The 20,050-nt window shown below is 42.7% G+C and overlaps 3 protein-coding genes across 3 annotated transcripts in view; 1 reads left to right on the top strand and 2 right to left on the bottom strand.

Moving 5' to 3' along the window:
- T265_06034 (hypothetical protein) overlaps positions 1 to 523 on the top strand; it is a gene marked incomplete at both ends in the record, with an annotated part of 5,684 nt that extends 5,161 nt beyond the window's left edge. The window contains one exon of the mRNA XM_009171204.1: positions 281 to 523. Within this exon, the coding sequence (XP_009169468.1) occupies positions 281 to 523 (243 nt within the window). The remainder of the gene's footprint in view (positions 1 to 280) is intronic.
- The window catches only part of T265_13935 (hypothetical protein), a gene marked incomplete at both ends in the record, with an annotated part of 47,926 nt that overhangs the window by 15,102 nt on the left and 12,774 nt on the right, over positions 1 to 20,050 (bottom strand). Inside the window, 6 exons of the mRNA XM_009171239.1 lie at positions 3,534 to 3,634; positions 6,205 to 6,322; positions 7,976 to 8,148; positions 11,010 to 11,107; positions 18,166 to 18,415; positions 18,931 to 19,068. Coding sequence (XP_009169503.1) covers positions 3,534 to 3,634; positions 6,205 to 6,322; positions 7,976 to 8,148; positions 11,010 to 11,107; positions 18,166 to 18,415; positions 18,931 to 19,068 — 878 coding nt within the window. The remainder of the gene's footprint in view (positions 1 to 3,533; positions 3,635 to 6,204; positions 6,323 to 7,975; positions 8,149 to 11,009; positions 11,108 to 18,165; positions 18,416 to 18,930; positions 19,069 to 20,050) is intronic.
- On the bottom strand, positions 4,558 to 10,088 carry T265_13934 (hypothetical protein; the record flags this gene model as incomplete). Its single annotated transcript, XM_009171238.1, has 5 exons — positions 4,558 to 4,725; positions 6,205 to 6,308; positions 8,236 to 8,268; positions 8,584 to 8,654; positions 9,844 to 10,088. Coding segments are annotated over 5 exons (621 nt in total), but the record flags the coding sequence as incomplete, so codon positions are not given.

Below are 20,050 nucleotides of genomic sequence, written 5' to 3'. Positions count from 1 at the left end.
ATATATATATATATAAGTATATTAAAAGCCCTAGAGTAAAAAGAGGAGAAAAAGAGTGGGTGAGGAAGAGGACCTAGTGCTGGCCTGTGTCAAGCATTCTGAGGTGCATACACCTCCAACCGCTAATCAGACAGCCTCGAAAGAAATTGACGGCACGTGCGCCACTGACATCGATTAGCGTCTCTAGCCACGCACAGACGGTGGTGACTCCATCCTGCAAGGCGTACGACACCAACAACACCCAAACTCTTCGTGATCCCTTTGACACCATTCTGCCAAGTCATGTGCTGTCCACCTCGCGGTTTTCGCCATCCTGAAGGAGGCACGGAGAACAACACTCGCCTCGCTAAACGGTGTTTCGGCATGTGTAGCACATGACCGAGTCATCGTAGTCGATGATGAGGGCGATGTCATCTGCGTACTCCAAATCGACAAGGCTCTCACCAGCATCAATTTGAACACCGGCGTTTCGAAGGCATTTGCGCATTCACCTCATTATGTCATCAGTCACGAAGTTGAATGAGAATGGAAAGAGTAGACATCCTTGACTGATTTTTGTAAGGAAGCTATTGGAGACCCCAACATATACTATCACCCACCCAGAAGTATGGTGATACAGGGATCGGATTATTGTTACAAACTTCTGGGGCAAGTGTAGTTAACAGCACGTATCATTTCAATATTGAATTTTGTTCGGATATCAAATAGCTTCCATAATTCACCTTGTCCATCCGCTAACCAGCACTACATAGGTTTGTCCCTCAGTCATTGGAAACAGATAATTAAACAGAGTACCTACCTATGTTGTGCGCAAAAATCGAGTTCTTTCCGCACCCACGAAGACGAAATTGCTCTGGTTTGAAAAGCATTTGCAAACTAACAAAAAGGACCATACAGAAATACTTGTGCGCATCTGACACCTCAATGCTGATTCAAAAATACATTAGGACGGTATGACAAATTTTCGAGAACGACTGTTGAGTTCGTAGCTTGACCTTCGCTTTAGCCTTATTTTGGCTACAGTACAGTAGGAATACACCCGAAAGGTACAACCAGGGTCTCCCGCGTAATAAGCTGAGCCATTTCTAACAGTCTCGGGCAACAATTCCGGATTTCACAGGCTGCAATTCAAACTTCCTTACGGTTTGTGTATAGAAGTGATGTCTAAAAATGTTAGTATTCTGTGTTTAGCTTCTTCGTGCTAATCCCTCTCCCCAATGTCGTGAAATATGTTTTGATTTTTACTATTGCATCAGCAAAACGTCCATACATTTTCCATCCCTATTCTGGACACAATCCAGCCTCACGGCTACGCATTTGCACATCAACAAGCAGCCCAGTTTTTCTGGCTCAGGTCGGCATAGATCCGCTATCCTTAGAGCCACTCTGCTGTCGCCTCGATTCACGTTCACTAGTGCCTTTTAAACACAAGGAAAGAAGGCGAAATATACGCCTTTGCGTACCAATTTGGTCTTGAGGGCACCTGGAACCCAGTAGATTGTCGCGTTTATGATGTTCATTAGCAATATTCTCAAAAACATCGTAAACGAGAGATTGCAATAGGTCGGTAAAGCCTATCAAATATCGTACCAACTGATGGAGGACCTTCAGTTGCTTAATGACATCGTAAATGAGGGGTCTAGCTAGATTTCACATGAGTCTTCTGTCAAAACCGAATTGGTATGGTGGTGAGTATAATTCACTAATTTCATGCAATTAGGTCTCAAACATAATGTAAGATTGATAGAAACTCGGGGGCAGTGCCCATTTAATAGGTCCCAAGCAGGGCGAAATCAGTCATCGGCTATCTAAGTTTTCAGGAACCTTATGAGTAGTGTGGCACGTCTACAGAATGAAGCAAGACTTCAAAGTACCAAGCTAAACTTCCTTCATTGAGGAATGGTGTGACACAGGTGTGCATTGCTTCATTGAGGCTACTCGTTTGCCCATCCAAGTTCAGAAGAAAGCCCTGTCGTCAGCAAGCAATGGAACCTTCAATGTCCGGGACTTATGAGAAATATATCTAGCGGCAATCGTTGCTGCAAGTAATTGGTATCACCCATAGCCTGGGGACCGTATGGGTTTTCAGGAACTTATGAGTAGTGTGGCACGTCTACAGAATGAAGCAAGACTTCAAAGTACCAAGCTAAACTTCCTTCATTGAGGAATGGTGTGACACAGGTGTGCATTGCTTCATTGAGGCTACTCGTTTGCCCATCCAAGTTCAGAAGAAAGCCCTGTCGTCAGCAAGCAATGGAACCTTCAATGTCCGGGACTTATGAGAAATATATCTAGCGGCAATCGTTGCTGCAAGTAATTGGTATCACCCATAGCCTGGGGACCGTATGCTTGTCAGTCTCGTCCAATCAGCACAAATTAGACCGGCCATGCAGGCCTGAACACACAAAGAATGACAGAAAGACCATCAAAAATCGGCGCACGGTGCCTTTGTACTCCTATATCACATGCACAGCAAAATCGTTTAATCGGCAGCATGATGCATTCAGAGACATCATCAATCCCCACTGAGCTTGTCGCCGAAATTCCCGTAGTCATTTGGGACGCTTCCCAGAAGGACCCTAGATAAGGTCCCCTGAGGCTGAAATCTTTCCTAAAAGGGGCACTGTTTTGTTGAGTCTGCAGGTTCCCCAAAACCACTTCTATGTTGGGATCGGCCGAAAATGCACATCTTGGAACCGTCGTCTTTTGCGGGGCATAGGCTTTGAACTATCGATTTTTCGCATCGTTTTGTGGGTGACCCGGGCTTTCACCGACTGGCGAGAGAGCAGAGGGATTTAGGAGCCACTGTAATTACTTGGTGCATGACCGCCTATTGTCACTGCCGATGAAACTTGCCTCAAAGTTTCTTCTAGGCGGGCAGTACATTGGAGCAGCAAACAGATGAACAATATTGAACGCTACTACGAGTTCTTTTGCGGTTCATTCTTTCACCAACTATGAATAGAATCACTGGACTTGAGTTTCACGAGTATGGAAGCTCATAAACAGTGAATATTCTTGACTGTGCCGGGGTTTGAATTCGAGACAACTCCGAGTCCTGACAGGTGGGTCAGTCGATAGCCACAACCAAGGCAGTCGCTAGGTTGGGCATGTCAATCACATCACGACTGGTGGGCTCTTCTAAGCGTGAAACTCGAGTCCGATAACTCCGTATTTGATGAGGACCAACCAGAATAATTTAGCGAAGATAGAAGGATGACTCTCAAAGGAAAGTGAACACTACCAATCGCGTAACCACCTACAACAAAAACTATGAGCAGCCTTCTACTTTGCCATTCTATCGAAAGCTCAGTTCCACCTTTGGTCGGGCACAAACTGCATACACAGTGACTTTAGAGTAGTCTGGAGCTTCATCCGTGTATCTATTCTATTCGAAAAGATTTTTCATCAACACTTTCTTCGAAATCTTGCTGGGTGGCTGTAATAATGATAGACCAGATAGCGATAACCCTGATTACTTCTAATTGAAAACTATTACCCTTCAAATTACTATGCTATTCCAGCAAACTCACCGCACTCCATCTTTCCTCAGTATGGCATATCCTTGTCGTGGTTTAATGACGCGATACATCAAACGGTGCGCGGAGAACACATTCATGTTTGGTCGGGTGCACTAAGATAGGCGGTAAAAACACAAGTAAGCGATGACAAGAAAGTCTCGATTCTGGATCTATCGTCAAGTTTCACTTAGAGTCCTCCTTATCAACTAGCAACATTTGTGAGCATGAAGTTTCGAAATAGCTATAGTACTCTCCACTGTGCGAACTACTCAACTGAGAGCACCTCCTTCGAGAAAATAGTGTTTCAAGTGTTTCAAGAAAAAAAAACACCCAAAGACGAGACACGCACTATCAAACAGAGGACGTCGAGAAATAGTGTTTCAAGTGTTTCAAGAAAAAAATCACCCAAAGACGAGACACGCACTATCAAACAGAGGATTTACCTCCTTAGAGGTATTTTTCGATACCTTTTATTTAGAGTAGTCAGTAGGTCATCGTCTTCAACACTTTGTGGTATGAGTATGGTGAATATACCACTCTGTCACATCGACAAATCCCACTTGACCTTGCTTTGACCCATAGCTCCGCTTTGGATATGCAAAAAACCTTATTTCTGACAGTTTCACAAACTATCAATTGCAGGCAGCAAAACTGACAGGTAGGATAAAACGAAGCGAGAGATTTCATTGATTTCCACTAATCACGATCATTTTTCTTAATATTTAGGGAAAAACCATATATGGAATCGTCTCGCTTAGAGAGTGTTACCTGTATTCACTTGAAGAATGATTCGCGAACAGTTGGGATGACAACAGCTAACGACCAATCAAAAGCACAGCAATGCAGCTATAGTTAGTGTTTGTCAAAGGTGTATGAGAGAATCAAATATTCAAATTATACAACGCAGAAAAACGGAGAAAAACTATCATAAAAGAAACTACCCACAAGGTTACTGAAAACTCTTCGACAGCCCACAACCGGTTTTGTCCTTCTTCGGGCTTATCAGGTAGGCGCAATCTCCGAGTTTCCGTCAACCCTATGTTCTACTTGAACCCAAATTGGACTTTTTTCGATATCTCGAATATCGCGTCAACTGAAACATGAGGCGGCCTGTGTGCAGGACATTCAGTTGTAGAACATCATAAACCAGAGATTCAGTTGAGTCTCTCGTGAAAACCAAATTGACTTGCGAATGAGTGTATTTCTCGAAGTAAAATTATCTTTTCACTGTGTAAGTCATTCGTTTCCAGTGCGCAAACAATATTTGTTGCCCCCGGTTGCAAAACGTGTAATAGGCTACTTTTGACAAGTTCGCTAGTGAAGATGAACCTAATTGCTGAGACCATTTGAAATCTCCCACAGGTAACGTCCCAACTAACATGTAAAAGTGAATACTTTGTCGTTTTTATTACTTTTCACGATGCCTTAGTTAAACTGACAAGTGTTCATTCAATTAACTAAACTTAGTGCGTTCTCGATCTCAGACGTTCAAGATGGCCAGCGATAGACCACGGTCAACCACTCATTTACTTCTGTCACGTTTGATTCGCACGGTAGCTCTACTATCCACACACTTATGCTGTGAGACGAGGTCGCCCTACGCTCACGTAAAAAATATGGAAGCCCGAAAGTACGGGCTGAACGTAAATTCTTGCGCAGGCTCCCGATTCTTGGGTCAGTATAAGGCATAGGCTCGATGCTCGGGTCTCATGGATATGATATCAGTGAGATGTTTTGTACTGATGTTCACCTAATTCCTACTAGCGCAGCTCTACATCAACTGGATTTGTGTGATCAGATATTTAGTCAAAACAACTCCCCAGGTGTCCCACATGTTCTTCTGAAACGTCGTATACCTGTGTTCACAGCGAATATTCATTGTTGACTTTGGTAACGTTGACTGCTTTCAGATTATCGGTTTTACGATAGACAAAGCTTTAGGGACTAGTTCCTAGAGCACGAAATTTCTATTCATGTGCTGAACCGCAGGAAGAGGAGTTCCAGCTACCCAGAACGCCTCNAACGCCTCGTTGAAAATGCAACCCTCAAGAAGACAGGGTGAATGCTGTTCCCATCACAGGCTTTATAGAGGTATACAACAAGTATCAATTAAGGATGATCATATATTTGTGAACGCTGGATAGAAACGCCATTGCTTACGGCGCAAGTAAGTGGGAATTCAAGTTAGTCAATCTGAAGGAAAATATCCCTCCTTCTGATAGAATAGACAGCCATCTATCTAAAATAACGACGGAACAGCTTCCAGAAAACATGACTTACACAGTGAAATACCTAACTGTCACTCTGCCAGAAACTCAGCAAAATCGATTGCAGAACATCTGCTGACTGAAGGTCGTTCTGTTGGTCCCCTAAGAACAACCCCACCTGTGTTCCACAATCGGTGTTTTATAATAAGTTACTGTCAACTGTGTCAACGCTCGGTTCTAAGCAGTGCGCTTCAGTGTTTCAGATTCCTTAAGGCACACGAGGACATTAACAGGTTTGGTTAATACTTCTTGAATAAGTTTCCGGATTTTGCTCGTTTCGGGCCTAATCGAGACAAACACTGTGAGGCGTTTGGTACTGTTACAAAATACCTTTTTGGTTGCTTCGTTGGTTGTTGATCAAAATATTCTGGAAAAAAAGGGAAGGACGATAGGCTCCTGCTCTCTACAAGACTTACATCACCCGAACTTTCGAATTTGGTCGCTTGTCCATTCGCCAAGTGAAGCGGCCCTCTGAAGGCGTCTTCGATGTCGGTAAGGCGGTAGGCACACACCACGGAACCTGGAGGGATGGAACTTGAACATGGAAAAATGGTTGTAGCATCTTTCAAAATGTTTATCATGTGCAATGCAATAAGGAAGTTGAATCGTCATCATCTGTTATTGGGAAACTTGCGTCGTAGAAATAAGGACAAAAGACAATTTTAAAGGAAAACGGAACTTACTATCTTCAGACTTGTAAACGAAAGCTACCACACACACCAGATAGACAACGTTACCTTCAAAAGTGCAACTTCGTTGTTGCCAGAAGCATACATGAAGGAGTCCGTTGGATAATGAAACTCACGGTCACTGTTTTTAGACCATGCTCACAAAATGGTAATACCGAATACCTCAAGATTATGTGACCTCCTGTTGAATACATTTGGGGATTGATCTAAACGGCTTTAAAAAAACTGACACATCGCACGTTCCAGAATAATGATACAGGATCCATGGAGCTTTATCCTGTCGAGGTGCGAGCTAACCGCACTGCTGATCAGCTGCTGGTGGATGGACCAATCAAACTACTTCTCATCTTTTCAGGATGGATTGACCCCACTCACAGAAAGAGATCACTAAAACCGCAGAATCTACCCAGACTTCCTACGATATTCGGATATAGGTTTGTCTGTAGTCAAACTCTACCGTCATACTGAGGCTCTATGGGCCCCTCGTTTCTGAAGGTGCCTCCTCAGAATTTGTGCCAGTTCTTCACTTGGCCTGAATTTGTGGGCGGAATGGAATTATTTTCGCTGTAAATCCATGAGAATTAAAGAATAAAGAAACTACTTCGGGAAAGTGCAGCCAATAGGCTGAACTAAGCTACTAGAAAAGACTTTCGAATCTTATTCGACGGAATGACTCCGTTTGTCTGCCAGTCGAGTGCTAATTACCGCTTTCTATGGCTAGTCCAAGCGCATCAAACACAATTCCAAACTTGGATAATACTTGTTCGGTACTGCTGGACAAATTCAAAATCCTACTGGTAGTATATTGACCGTATCAAGCGACTTCATGGAAAGACACTAGTGTAACGGTGATGCTACTGATGGGCAGGGCATGTGAGTAGTATGTTTTCTTCTTGTACATTCGCTTCGCGTCTCTTGAAATTGGAGATCTATTGCGGAATTTGTCGAGTCGCTTTGTAGCATTTGCTTGGATTTGAGCAACAGTCAATGAATATCTAGGAAAGTTCAGGAAGACGCGTTCAACGAGAAGGTGGATATTCAATTTTTGTAAACAAGATGCATATGAAAGTTTTGCTTCCCTGTCCAATAGTCTGTAACTGGTCAGTTGGCATTTTTTAAAGACATGCTTGTGATGAGTACACTCATGCACAGCGGACTGCATTCCACACATGGTTGGGCTCTACCACCGATCCTTTGAGCTGAGTAACACACTTTGCCCTATTACCCATATCGGCCTCACTGCAACCCATTAGGCTTCGTCGTGAAGCAAACCAGTCAAAGAATTGCTACTTAACAGTGCACCTGCTTAGCACTTCTCTTTTCAACTTCCAATACCATGCTTCCGAGTAAGCCGTGGGTTCCTCAAGAACATGCAACATGTACGGGAAAAAATCCATAGTTTAGGAATCTGTAACTTTGAATCTGAAAATTTCCAACAGCATCTGTACAATATTTGATACCCTAAAGAGACGAAATTCTCCAATAAACTCCCGGTTACCTTGAAGTTGTGAAAGCCGCAAACAGTGTCTTGGTGCCTTGATCGACCTGTACCGATTGAACCTCATTGAAAATGAAGGCTGTCGACTCTCCGTCTGCATTGTTCTCACTGGGACAAACGAGAGTAGCTTTTGTGAAACTCTCCAATTTCTTCCGCGGTCCACCATTATCAGACTGTAAGTATTGTAACAAAATGCACTCGGGTCAATTTCGATTTGTGTCACGTTGGATAAACTTAAGAGTTGATGGGGGAGGACTCACCAGGCACACTCTCCCAATTCGGGATACAGTAACCTATGAATACAAAATGGAAAAAAAGTATATCTATATTTTCGTTTCATGTGAAACAGCTCGCAAGGAAAGAAATCTTATTTGGATGGTGTAATTAGGGGACATGTCATTTCTTTGATCCCAGTTCAACTCAAACATTCAAACTTGCATCAGTTATCAAATTATGTTCCATTTTACTCTTGTTTATGAAACATTTCCGAAAATTTTGCTCTTTTGCGGTTTGCGTATACGTTATCGTTTTTCACCCAAAGTTTGCGAGGCTTTCACACTTACAAAAACAATTACGAAAACTTTCTTTTCCTAAATTTCATGACCCACCGGTTTTCAGCTGTAGAAAATTTTTTTCACGGTGACGCCAGGTTTCATATAGGCGTAGGAATAACTGGTAACTAAATAATAATGAATAAAAAGATGATCCTCTCAGTGCGGTAGCTGTTTTAATCGAATTTCACTTTCCAGCACGTTCGTCACCGAAAATCAATAACTAAGTGTACATTGCATCAGCCATCGACGTGGTCATCGATCGATTGAAAACCATTTGGTATAACTTCGCTTATCACAGATTCTTTACTCTTTTACCATGATATGATGTAACAAGCCATGCTAATGGTAAAGGATGGATTTCACTGAATATCAGTAGCTACAAGTAGTGATTCCAGTCAGTAGGACAGCTTTCCGAGCATTTTTACGCTCGCTTGATGTTCTCGAACGCACACTGACAGACCAGTTTGTGAAAAAATTGGAAACACTACTTTCCGCTAGAGACTTGAAGACAGCGGCTCGGGACCTGTTATATGCGAAGTGCTTTTTATTTGGTATTTTCTTGGCAACGCTATTTTTTCTCGTTATGCTGTAGTGAGTTTTCCTGAAGCTCCACTTAAAGTAAACATCTAGAAACACGCTCACGGAAACATTGCCAGTTAGCACCTTTCGCCTCTGCGCATCTGGCGTCTAATAACACACCCCTTTGGGTACAAGTGATGTCCTCATCTGTTTCCAACAGCAACAGATCCTTCAGATGACTGAACTAAGCTACTGAGAGATGATCACGGCTGAAAACACTACAGTCTTGACCTCATTGGTTGAATCATTGAGCATCGCATATCCCGGCTGGAGCTCACGCGGCAATTTACTCTTAGATCCCAGTAGGGCTCGGCCTCAGTTCGCCCTACAACCTAAACTTTTTGAGACAGATAATAAATTTCGGAGCGATTGGTGACGTTTCGCACGTTATACGATCCTGAAAAACTAGAATCACCTTCGGTTTAATTTATATGCTTAGGATGAGGGCCTTTTCGTCCGTTTAAACAGGTATTGGAATGTACTCACAAGGTTGCTGAAAACTCTTTGACAGCCCACGACCGGTTTCGCTTTTCTTGAGGCTCATCGGGTGGGCTCGGTCTCCGAGTTTTCGTCAACCTTATGTTCTACTTGAACCCAAATTGGACTGTTTTCGAGAGGTTCACTCATTTACAAGTAAATTTGGAATTCACGGGAGACTTGAGTGAATCTCTCGTTTATGATGAGCTCAAAGAAGGGTGAAACGGGTCGTGGGACGTCGACGATTTTTCAGCAAACTTGAGCAGTTTCCTTAACGAAAATATACTGCGATATCTCAAATATCGCTCCAACTGAAACACGAGGCGGCCTGTGTGCAGCACATTCAGTTGTAGAATATCATAAATGAGAGATTCCGTTGAATCTGTCGTGAAAACAAAATTAATTTGCAAATGAGTGTGTTTGTCGAGGTACTGGAATGCCTTGGATTGCGTGGACTGAGGTCTACTGAGGGCACCAAGGATACTTATTACAGCGACACAGTTCTGGTGAAGATATCCTAACTTAAATATGCCGACAAGATACAGTGGTGAACAGAACAGTGAGCGAAAGAGCACTGATATGGTGATTGGTGACAGATGAATGGGCCGTGTATATACCTTCGCATACAGCCATAACGCGTGAGCTGTTTGCGATTAGGGGCAGCATGCCGTGGATATGCCTTCGCATACGGTCATAACGCGTAAACTGTTTGCGTTTAGGGGCGGCGTAAATGGTGTTAGGGTAAAAATGGATGCATAAATGGAGAAATGGATGGCATTTACCGAGCGGTCACAAGAGCTGTTCAGTACAGCATAAACAATCATTCTGGATTCCTTTAAACTAGCTACTGTGGTGAACGGTCGCTTGGCTCCATCTTGAGGTTTTATAATATTTTCCCAATAACCCCTAACACCGACACGACACTGTTTACATCCAAATGTTAACAGAGCAACCGTGTCCTTTTGTTATGGTCCAATGGTTAGCGTTCTTTTGTAAATAAGATTCACACTAATCAACTGAACGAATTGACAGACAGGTCGTCCTTGCGTGGTGGCTGGCTTTTCAGTCTAGCAAGGCGGGCCTCACACAGTAGTAACATGTTATCAAACTTTCTTAACTGTTTCATCTTTACTTCTGTCATGACTGTCTTCTACCATCAATATGACTGGAGAAGCGCAGGGCTATTCCATATTCGAAAAAAGTCAATGAAACCTCATCCGATAGATTCCAAACACTTCCTTTGTCACCCCTATCCAATCGAGACTTTGATATCCTGGAATTTCTTTCAAGGCAGACTCGGTAAATTATCGAAAACCTTCGTAAAAGCATTGGCTTTGTTATGCCACCTAATTAATTTCAGCACGAGCCAGAATTACACCGGTTAGATTACAGAAGACAGCGAACAAAAAGCTTGATAAACTAACTTGGCTTTGACAACTTTCAAGTGCTTCATGAGCGGTTTCGCGGAAGATAAAGTAGACGGCGTTGTGAAACTCGAAGGCTCCAACAAAGACTGTTCGTTCTGTGAAAATACAGAGAATCAAATGGCTCATTTGAGTACCTCTGGTGGTCTACGCGCCTGACCCGAGCTAATCTAGTGGTAGGCGCTAGTTAGGCAGATACGTGAGATAACATTCAAGCGTGATCATCTGACGTCTTCTTGGGGAAAGATACCTGATACTACCTGCAGGTAATGTAACGTTAAATGGGGTTCAGTACACCTTTGACAGCCAGGAAGAGTCAGTCGAAGCAACGGTATGAGTCCACTGCGGACTCATGAGAAGAACTGAATCAGTTCAGTTCGATTACTAACGTCAGTCGCTCACAATACATATGAAACAAGAAGGGAAGAGAATAGAATCACAATTAAGCATCCCCTGGTGGACCATACAAAATTGGATAGGTTTGATATTACTCCCAAAGAATTCTAACGTTTCGTCAAAATAAATAGTTGAAGGAGTGAACAGGATGAAAAACTGAGATTTCGCATTTCAAATCCCCGCTAGTGTCATTTGAGCTTGTGTACTGTCAGCCCAAATCAGGTCGAGCCACGTTAATATGTTTTCTGTAGAGGAAAATGTCGGTAGCTCAGGGAGCGTAGATGGTCGGTGGAGAAACGTTTGCAATCAAGTTGCCCAGCTTAGCAAACAAGCCAACGACCACGTTAATATGTGTGTTGCTAAATTCCCAGCCGTCACAGTACAGCGGAACGAATACAGTGTAACGGTGATACTACTGATGAGGAGGCATTCGGGTAGTATGTTTTATTCTTGTAAATTTGCTCTGCGTCTCTTGAAAAGAGAGATCTGTTGCGGAATTCGTGGAGTCGCTTTGTAGCATTTGCGTGGATTTGAGCAATGAATGATTGGAGTCAATGGATATCCAGGAAATTTCAAGAAGACGTGACCAGCAGAAGATGGATGTTCAGCTTTAATAAATAAGATGCAAATGTGAGTTTTGCTCCCCTGGCCACTAGTCTGTAACTGGTCAGTTAGCATTTTCTAATAAATAACCCGCAGCAAAGACCCCCTTTCTTTCAACAGTAGCGCCAATGGAGCTGCAATAAGAAAATGCTCACACGAAACTGGCTTAAGCTTGAAGTGCATCTTAGGCGCTTACATAAATTTGGGTAGATCAGAGTGCAGCGAGTAAGTAATGCCCAGTAGAATTCTGAGCGAGTGCCGCAGTTCACAAAATACCAAAAAATAATCAAAAGAAGATGTTGGTAAGATTTTGCTTGTGTTCGGCATTCACATGTCAACTTATGGAGCCAGCCAGACGGCATTCACTTCTTCTGTGGGATCAAGGAAGTAAATACCTACCAGTCAATTGTTTAAAAGAGATCCAGATGAATAACCTCAGTCAAAGTTTTGTAGGTCTCCGTTTACACATTAAACAGTCCCGATTATTGGACTATTTCCCTTCAGCTCTGAAGCCACACAAAGCAGAACAATATCGCAGATTTAGGCGTAGAACCCGCGCACCTATAAGCATACTAGAATTCCTCAGATTTCAGTGATGTGTGTGTGGACGGTGCACACAATACGGCAATACTTTGGGGTCATACTTTTAAAGAAGAGCGTTAGAGATTGGGCCTTTCATCCATCGATAAATCGAACAAATTTGAAAGTAGGGAGAAAACGTAGGTACGCTTACACTGTAAGGTAAGGAAAGCGACTGTCCCAAGCTCAGTATGAAAACTTATGAGGCTCGTGCGAGTGAGTTGTTTTGAACGAAGGTGACGACTAAGCGGACAGAGAACAACAAACGTGCAACCAACTTACTTGGATTTGAGGCTCGCGACCAACAACCACTATCCTTTTGACTCGTTTTGGTTTATTTCTTTCTTGAGGAAATGCCTTAGTAGACTTTCATCGGGCCGCATTACAAGAAAGCCTTGACTTGAAAACACATTTTGATTTTGCGTTACATTCGTGTTCATCCATCAAATGATATATATATATATATATATATATATATATATATTTCATAACTTGCCACTGCACAGTCCCTGGACAAGTTCCTATAAGCGTTCCGGAAATCTCTCCATCTAAGAGAGAACTGAGCACTATTGTGGGCGGACTCTAGGTATCTATCAGCAGAACTGCAGCAAAGAAGGAATTTCTAAAGAGGTACGCTAGGCTAGATCCAAGCCAATGCATCCAGGTAGCTGGTGTTATGCTTTTTGAGGATATTCTCCATTGCCGAAGGCGAGGAATGCTGGCAACGGGTAACTTATCCAGTGTCAACCAAACCAAACAAAGTTAAAACGGTGCGCTGAGTTCACACCCTCAACCAACAGGTGACCCGAGGGATAATCGGGTCTTTCTGATCACTTGGTTTACAGGCGCAAAGTGCAAAGTTCCCTTGTAAACACCCGAGGCAGAGCTACAAGGTCGCGCTCAACTAGACGGCAGCGCTGACTATGGATGAAAACATAGCTATAAAGTACCCCACTTTCTATTTCATTCAGTCAACTGTCGAACTGGAAGCCCAACTGACAGAATCTGTGTTTTTAACCAAATATTGAATGAATCCTTCGGATGTATCAAAAAGCCATGAGACAGTTGTGTCCCGGCAGAAACTAATCCGGGTGAGTTTCGGTGCCTTTGCCACAGCCACCTAGAGTATCTGATGATCAGTTTTACATAACTTAGGAGGAAATATACGCACGAATAAGCTTTTTCGAAAGAGAAATAGTCTTCATGTCTACAAACGCTTTTACAAACGGACAATGACGTCACTTTCAGGGGTGTTTGTACACTTTGTCAAGCAACACAGGGTTTGGGTTACCGGATTAGTCTGGCTCTAGAGAGTGGATTGATTGATCTTCACTTTATTTATTTAATTTGTTCCGNGTAACATTCAAGCGTGATCATCTGACGTCTTCTTGGGGAAAGATACCTGATACTACCTGCAGGTAATGTAACGTTAAATGGGGTTCAGTACACCTTTGACAGCCAGGAAGAGTCAGTCGAAGCAACGGTATGAGTCCACTGCGGACTCATGAGAAGAACTGAATCAGTTCAGTTCGATTACTAACGTCAGTCGCTCACAATACATATGAAACAAGAAGGGAAGAGAATAGAATCACAATTAAGCATCCCCTGGTGGACCATACAAAATTGGATAGGTTTGATATTACTCCCAAAGAATTCTAACGTTTCGTCAAAATAAATAGTTGAAGGAGTGAACAGGATGAAAAACTGAGATTTCGCATTTCAAATCCCCGCTAGTGTCATTTGAGCTTGTGTACTGTCAGCTCAAATCAGGTCGAGCCACGTTAACATGTTTTCTATAGAGGAAAATGTCGGTAGCTCAGGTAGCGTAGATGGTCGTTGGCTTGTCCACTGAGCTGGGCAATTTGATTGCAAACGTTTCATCAATAATCGAGGTGACATCATCAGTGCGTTATTGGATAGGGTAGTTGTGCGTAGCGGTGGGTTAGTGTTCGTGAACTGTAACCACTAACCTACCATTACGCACTACTACGCTCCCCAATAACGCACTGATGATGTCATCTCGATTGGTGATGAAACGTTTGCAATCAAGTTGCCCAGCTCAGCAAACAAGCCAATGACCAGCCGTCACAGTACAGCGTAACGAATACAGTGTAACGGTGATACTACTGATGAGGAGGCATGCGAGTAGTATGTTTTCTTCTTGTAAATTTGCTCTGCGTCTCTTGAAAAGGGAGATCTGTTGCGGAATTCGTGGAGTCGCTTTGTAGCATTTGCGTGGATTTGAGCAATGAATGATTGGAGTCAATGGATATCCAGGAAATTTCAAGAAGACGTGACCAGCAGAAGATGGATGTTCAGCTTTAATAAATAAGATGCAAATGTGAGTTTTGCTCCCCTGGCCACTAGTCTGTAACTGGTCAGTTAGCATTTTCTAATAAATAACCCGCAGCAAAGACCCCCTTTCTTTCAACAGTAGCGCCAATGGAGCTGCAATAAGAAAATGCTCACACGAAACTGGCTTAAGCTTGAAGTGCATCTTAGGCGCTTACATAAATTTGGGTAGATCAGAGTGCAGCGAGTAAGTAATGCCCAGTAGAATTCTGAGCGAGTGCCGCAGTTCACAAAATACCAAAAAATAATCAAAAGAAGATGTTGGTAAGATTTTGCTTGTGTTCGGCATTCACATGTCAACTTATGGAGCCAGCCAGACGGCATTCACTTCTTCTGTGGGATCAAGGAAGTAAATACCTACCAGTCAATTGTTTAAAAGAGATCCAGATGAATAACCTCAGTCAAAGTTTTGTAGGTCTCCGTTTACACATTAAACAGTCCCGATTATTGGACTATTTCCCTTCAGCTCTGAAGCCACACAAAGCAGAACAATATCGCAGATTTAGGCGTAGAACCCGCGCACCTATAAGCATACTAGAATTCCTCAGATTTCAGTGATGTGTGTGTGGACGGTGCACACAATACGGCAATACTTTGGGGTCATACTTTTAAAGAAGAGCGTTAGAGATTGGGCCTTTCACCCATCGATAAATCGAACAAATTTGAAAGTAGGGAGAAAACGTAGGTACGCTTACACTGTAAGGTAAGGAAAGCGACTGTCCCAAGCTCAGTATGAAAACTTATGAGGCTCGTGCGAGTGAGTTGTTTTGAACGAAGGTGACGACTAAGCGGACAGAGAACAACAAACGTGCAACCAACTTACTTGGATTTGAGGCTCGCGACCAACAACCACTATCCTTTTGACTCGTTTTGGTTTATTTCTTTCTTGAGGAAATGCCTTAGTAGACTTTCATCGGGCCGCATTACAAGAAAGCCTTGACTTGAAAACACATTTTGATTTTGCGTTACATTCGTGTTCATCCATCAAATGATATATATATATATATATATATATATATATATATTTCATAACTTGCCACTGCACAGTCCCTGGACAAGTTCCTATAAGCGTTCCGGAAATCTCTCCATCTAAGAGAGAACTGAGCACTATTGTGGGCGGACTCTAGGTATCTATCAGCAGAACTGCAGCAAAGAAGGAATTTCTAAAGAGGTACGCTAAGCTAGATCCAAGCCAATGCATCCAGGTAGCTGGTGTTATGCTTTTTGAGGATATTCTCCATTGCCGAAGGCGAGGAATGCTGGCAACGGGTAACTTATCCAGTGTCAACCAAACCAAACAAAGTTAAAACGGTGCGCTGAGTTCACACCCTCAACCAACAGGTGACCCGAGGGATAATCGGGTCTTTCTGATCACTTGGTTTACAGGCGCAAAGTGCAAAGTTCCCTTGTAAACACCCGAGGCAGAGCTACAAGGTCGCGCTCAACTAGACGGCAGCGCTGACTATGGATGAAAACATAGCTATAAAGTACCCCACTTTCTATTTCATTCAGTCAACTGTCGAACTGGAAGCCCAACTGACAGAATCTGTGTTTTTAACCAAATATTGAATGAATCCTTCGGATGTATCAAAAAGCCATGAGACAGTTGTGTCCCGGCAGAAACTAATCCGGGTGAGTTTCGGTGCCTTTGCCACAGCCACCTAGAGTATCTGATGATCAGTTTTACATAACTTAGGAGGAAATATACGCACGAATAAGCTTTTTCGAAAGAGAAATAGTCTTCATGTCTACAAACGCTTTTACAAACGGACAATGACGTCACTTTCAGGGGTGTTTGTACACTTTGTCAAGCAACACAGGGTTTGGGTTACCGGATTAGTCTGGCTCTAGAGTGTGGATTGATTGATCTTCACTTTATTTATTTAATTTGTTCCGCCAGTAAAATACACCACAAAATTCCAAAAATTATACCAACTGAGACGTAAAACAGCCTTTGTAAGAACATTCAGTTAGAGGATATCATAAGCGAGTAAACCAGCGAGTGATCCTTGTTAAAACTAATTTAATGTTTAAAAAAGTTCATGTTGCAAACTACGCTTAATTGGTTCTACAATAAGATATAAACTTGGCGAAAAGTCAGGAACTTTGCCTGCAGACTGAACCTCGAGAGGAATGAAGCCCAGTTTTCAGTAGTCCGTGAGTAGTATATCTCGTCAAGTTGGTGTACACTATTTCCACACCGTTCTCTAATAATCGGCCAAAACGTTCATTAATCTTTTTGCTTTCAAATGACTGTCACGAGGTTGCCCCTGCTAATAGTCTTGGCTGAATGAGTGCCCGGACCGATCCGCATTATTAGAGTCACCAAACCATTTATGCTGTTTGCCACCATTTGGTGCGCGATGAGGTTTTTTTTAAGCGTTCTGACAGAGTTTACGGTAGAAGAGGTGAGTCCTAGGTGAATTCATTTAGAAAGATATAAATTGAACTGTCGCTGTCGCTATCTTTTGCCACGGAAAAGCGAGGATTAAGCTCACCAATGTTCTTTGATGGCTGAGTTTGGAGTGGGAAAATGTGGCAGATGGTAGCCGTCTATGATACCAGCTATCATCATCTACTACGAACTCATATAAGCAAGAAGGAGAAGTACTATCCTTTTTCAAGGCGTCACATCTACTAAAATGCTAGTATGAACATCTTTCTTATTACAGGTGTGCATAATGTCCACGTGAATAAAATTTCTACCGACATTAACATCAGGTGTAGATCCAGTATCCTTTTAACTTTTCTTCGCATGTTTGACTGAATAAGATTGGAATTACTTGCAGAGATGGAGGTGTACGTACCGGTCTCATCATCATCACCATCATCATTATCGTTATCAGTAACATAATCGTCATCATTAGAATTGTAACCGTAGACATGGCTGTCATCAGTGTCTTAGTAATCGTTATCGTAGTAACTGTTTTCACCGTTCTGCCTGTCGCCATCCCCATCAACAGTTTCATCAACGACAGTAACAGTGAGTCCTTCCATCAAAATTCGTCAGTACCTTGATCTGATGCCTGCCTTTTACGTTACTGATAGGCAACGTGTATACTCGATAGAAAGAGAATTCCCGGTGCGATTCTAATGAGGTGCCATAACGAGACAGGATCAGCGAGAATATCCACTGAAAGCAGCAAAGCAAAGAAGCATGGTTTCCTTATGCGACTATTGTGGACATACTTGAGCAGATTTCCTCCAATAAGCGAGCCCCACTTACCATCCTGCATAATCCAGTTGGAGCCAACAGGAGTTTCGATCATCTTCGGGCCTGATGCTTTCAATGAAGTTTCTGATTCTGCGGCTATCCGCATAATAACGTTCTTCGAACCACTGTTATTGCCAAACCGGGTTGCTACGTATAGATACCGGTTACTGGTGACGAGCCCCACCACTTGAGAGTAGTCGGTGACAGGACGGTGCGCCAAATCTTTCCAGTGTGTTTTTGGTGGTCCACGCAAATCAGCAGCCTTGATAAGATAAAAAAAATAGGGCAAAATCAAAGCTTTCAATAGTGCTTCGTTTATTAGTGCCCCACCTAAAATGTCAATCAATGGTTGTTTTAGAAAACGTCACTTTCAGAAACCGAAAAGCCAGAGTCTCGTTCAACCTGTTTTTTATTTTGTTGTCACCGTCACTATCACATCGACTTTTTCCTTCATATTGTGGCGTGAAAATCCCGAACCCCAGTTATTGCGGGGCTTTTTGTCCGAAATAAAATCCTGGACGATATCAAATGGCCAAAAGCAGGTGTTGTAATCATTTAGTTTCCAAACTGTGCATTAGGAAATCGGTGCTTTATCATCAAACAAGCCAGATCCCGGTCCCGGATTTATTCTGGTCAAACAGGAAGAAGCAGTAAACGGCCTCATTCCATGGCAAAACTTTTCAGACTGAAGACGTGACGTGAAGCGATCATGCTGCAAAACGCCAAATTTCAAAGCCGGAATAATCCGTTTATCACACAGTAGCCAAATATTCTTACTTGACGAAGCGTACATTCGGAAGATGTGCCGTCTGTCAGACAAGCGTACAGTCCACTTCGAAAGGCTTTTGAGTTTGCGGTGAAAAAGACATCATCGAGGGGAACCAGGAGGGAAACCGATGAGAACTGACAGCCAATCTGAATCGAATATGGAAGAAACACGGATCTACAGTTCAGTCAAGTGAAAGCCAGGCAGTAAAAATCGATTGCGAAAATTCGTAGGTCATTTTGTGGACTTTTATACACGAGAACGGTGAAATCGTATAAATGGAACATTGGCCCATCTATTTTTTGTTTACATGTAAAACGATTGATAAAAGTTTTCAGAATTTCAGACAAGGATTCTTCTCATAAGAAAAAGATGACAGAAAGCAGTGAAAATAACTCTATTGCGGGTGTTACTTTTCTTGTGGGGGAGAATGTGTAAAAAATATCACCTACTTGCATTCGGCTCAAAGAAAAAGATCCCTTCTGCGTGAACAGCAACTACTAATGCTTGTGTCCATGGGCAAAGCAATCCCTTGTTCCAAATTATAAGTAACTGCACTTGAAATAACTAAGGACTTTTTTGGCGTGCTTATCACCGTATGTCTGGGGTCACTAAGGGACTATGAACTCCTGAGTGGATATTGAATGTCTGCTCACTCCCTTTACTCAGCTGCGAAGAATTGTTAGACGAACTCAGGATTGTTGCTTCGAGGTTTCATCCTCCTGAACTCTGACTGCTGTAAAATGAGAATCAAGGGAAGATTGAACCGAAATGATAGAACATCGGTTCATTACCCAGTCAATATTTTTAGCACGAAAAATCTGTCCGTATTTATGTTACCGTGATGGTGATAAATTCCACTGTTTTATATGCAAAAGGGTGGAAACAGTACGTGAAAGCAAGTGAATGAATGAAACACCCCAAGCAGACAACATTATTGTTTAGTTTCACGTCACTCTCGTTTTGAAGAGTGGTCCTCCTGTCCTGACGCAATTATTCATGTGAATTCACATCAAAGGGGGGATTCGAGTTTCGCTCTTGTTAGAGTTACTGGGTGGTCGCATCGATAATGTGTCGGGCATACTAATCACATCACTCAACTGCGAACACGTTCACCCGTTCAGACGTGAG

The sequence above is a fragment of the Opisthorchis viverrini genome, assembly GCF_000715545.1.
Source record: "Opisthorchis viverrini unplaced genomic scaffold opera_v5_123, whole genome shotgun sequence".
Taxonomy (NCBI): Eukaryota; Metazoa; Platyhelminthes; class Trematoda; order Opisthorchiida; family Opisthorchiidae; genus Opisthorchis; species Opisthorchis viverrini.
The sequence above is the reverse complement of the archived record's forward strand: the minus strand, read 5'-3'. Positions and strand labels throughout refer to the sequence as shown.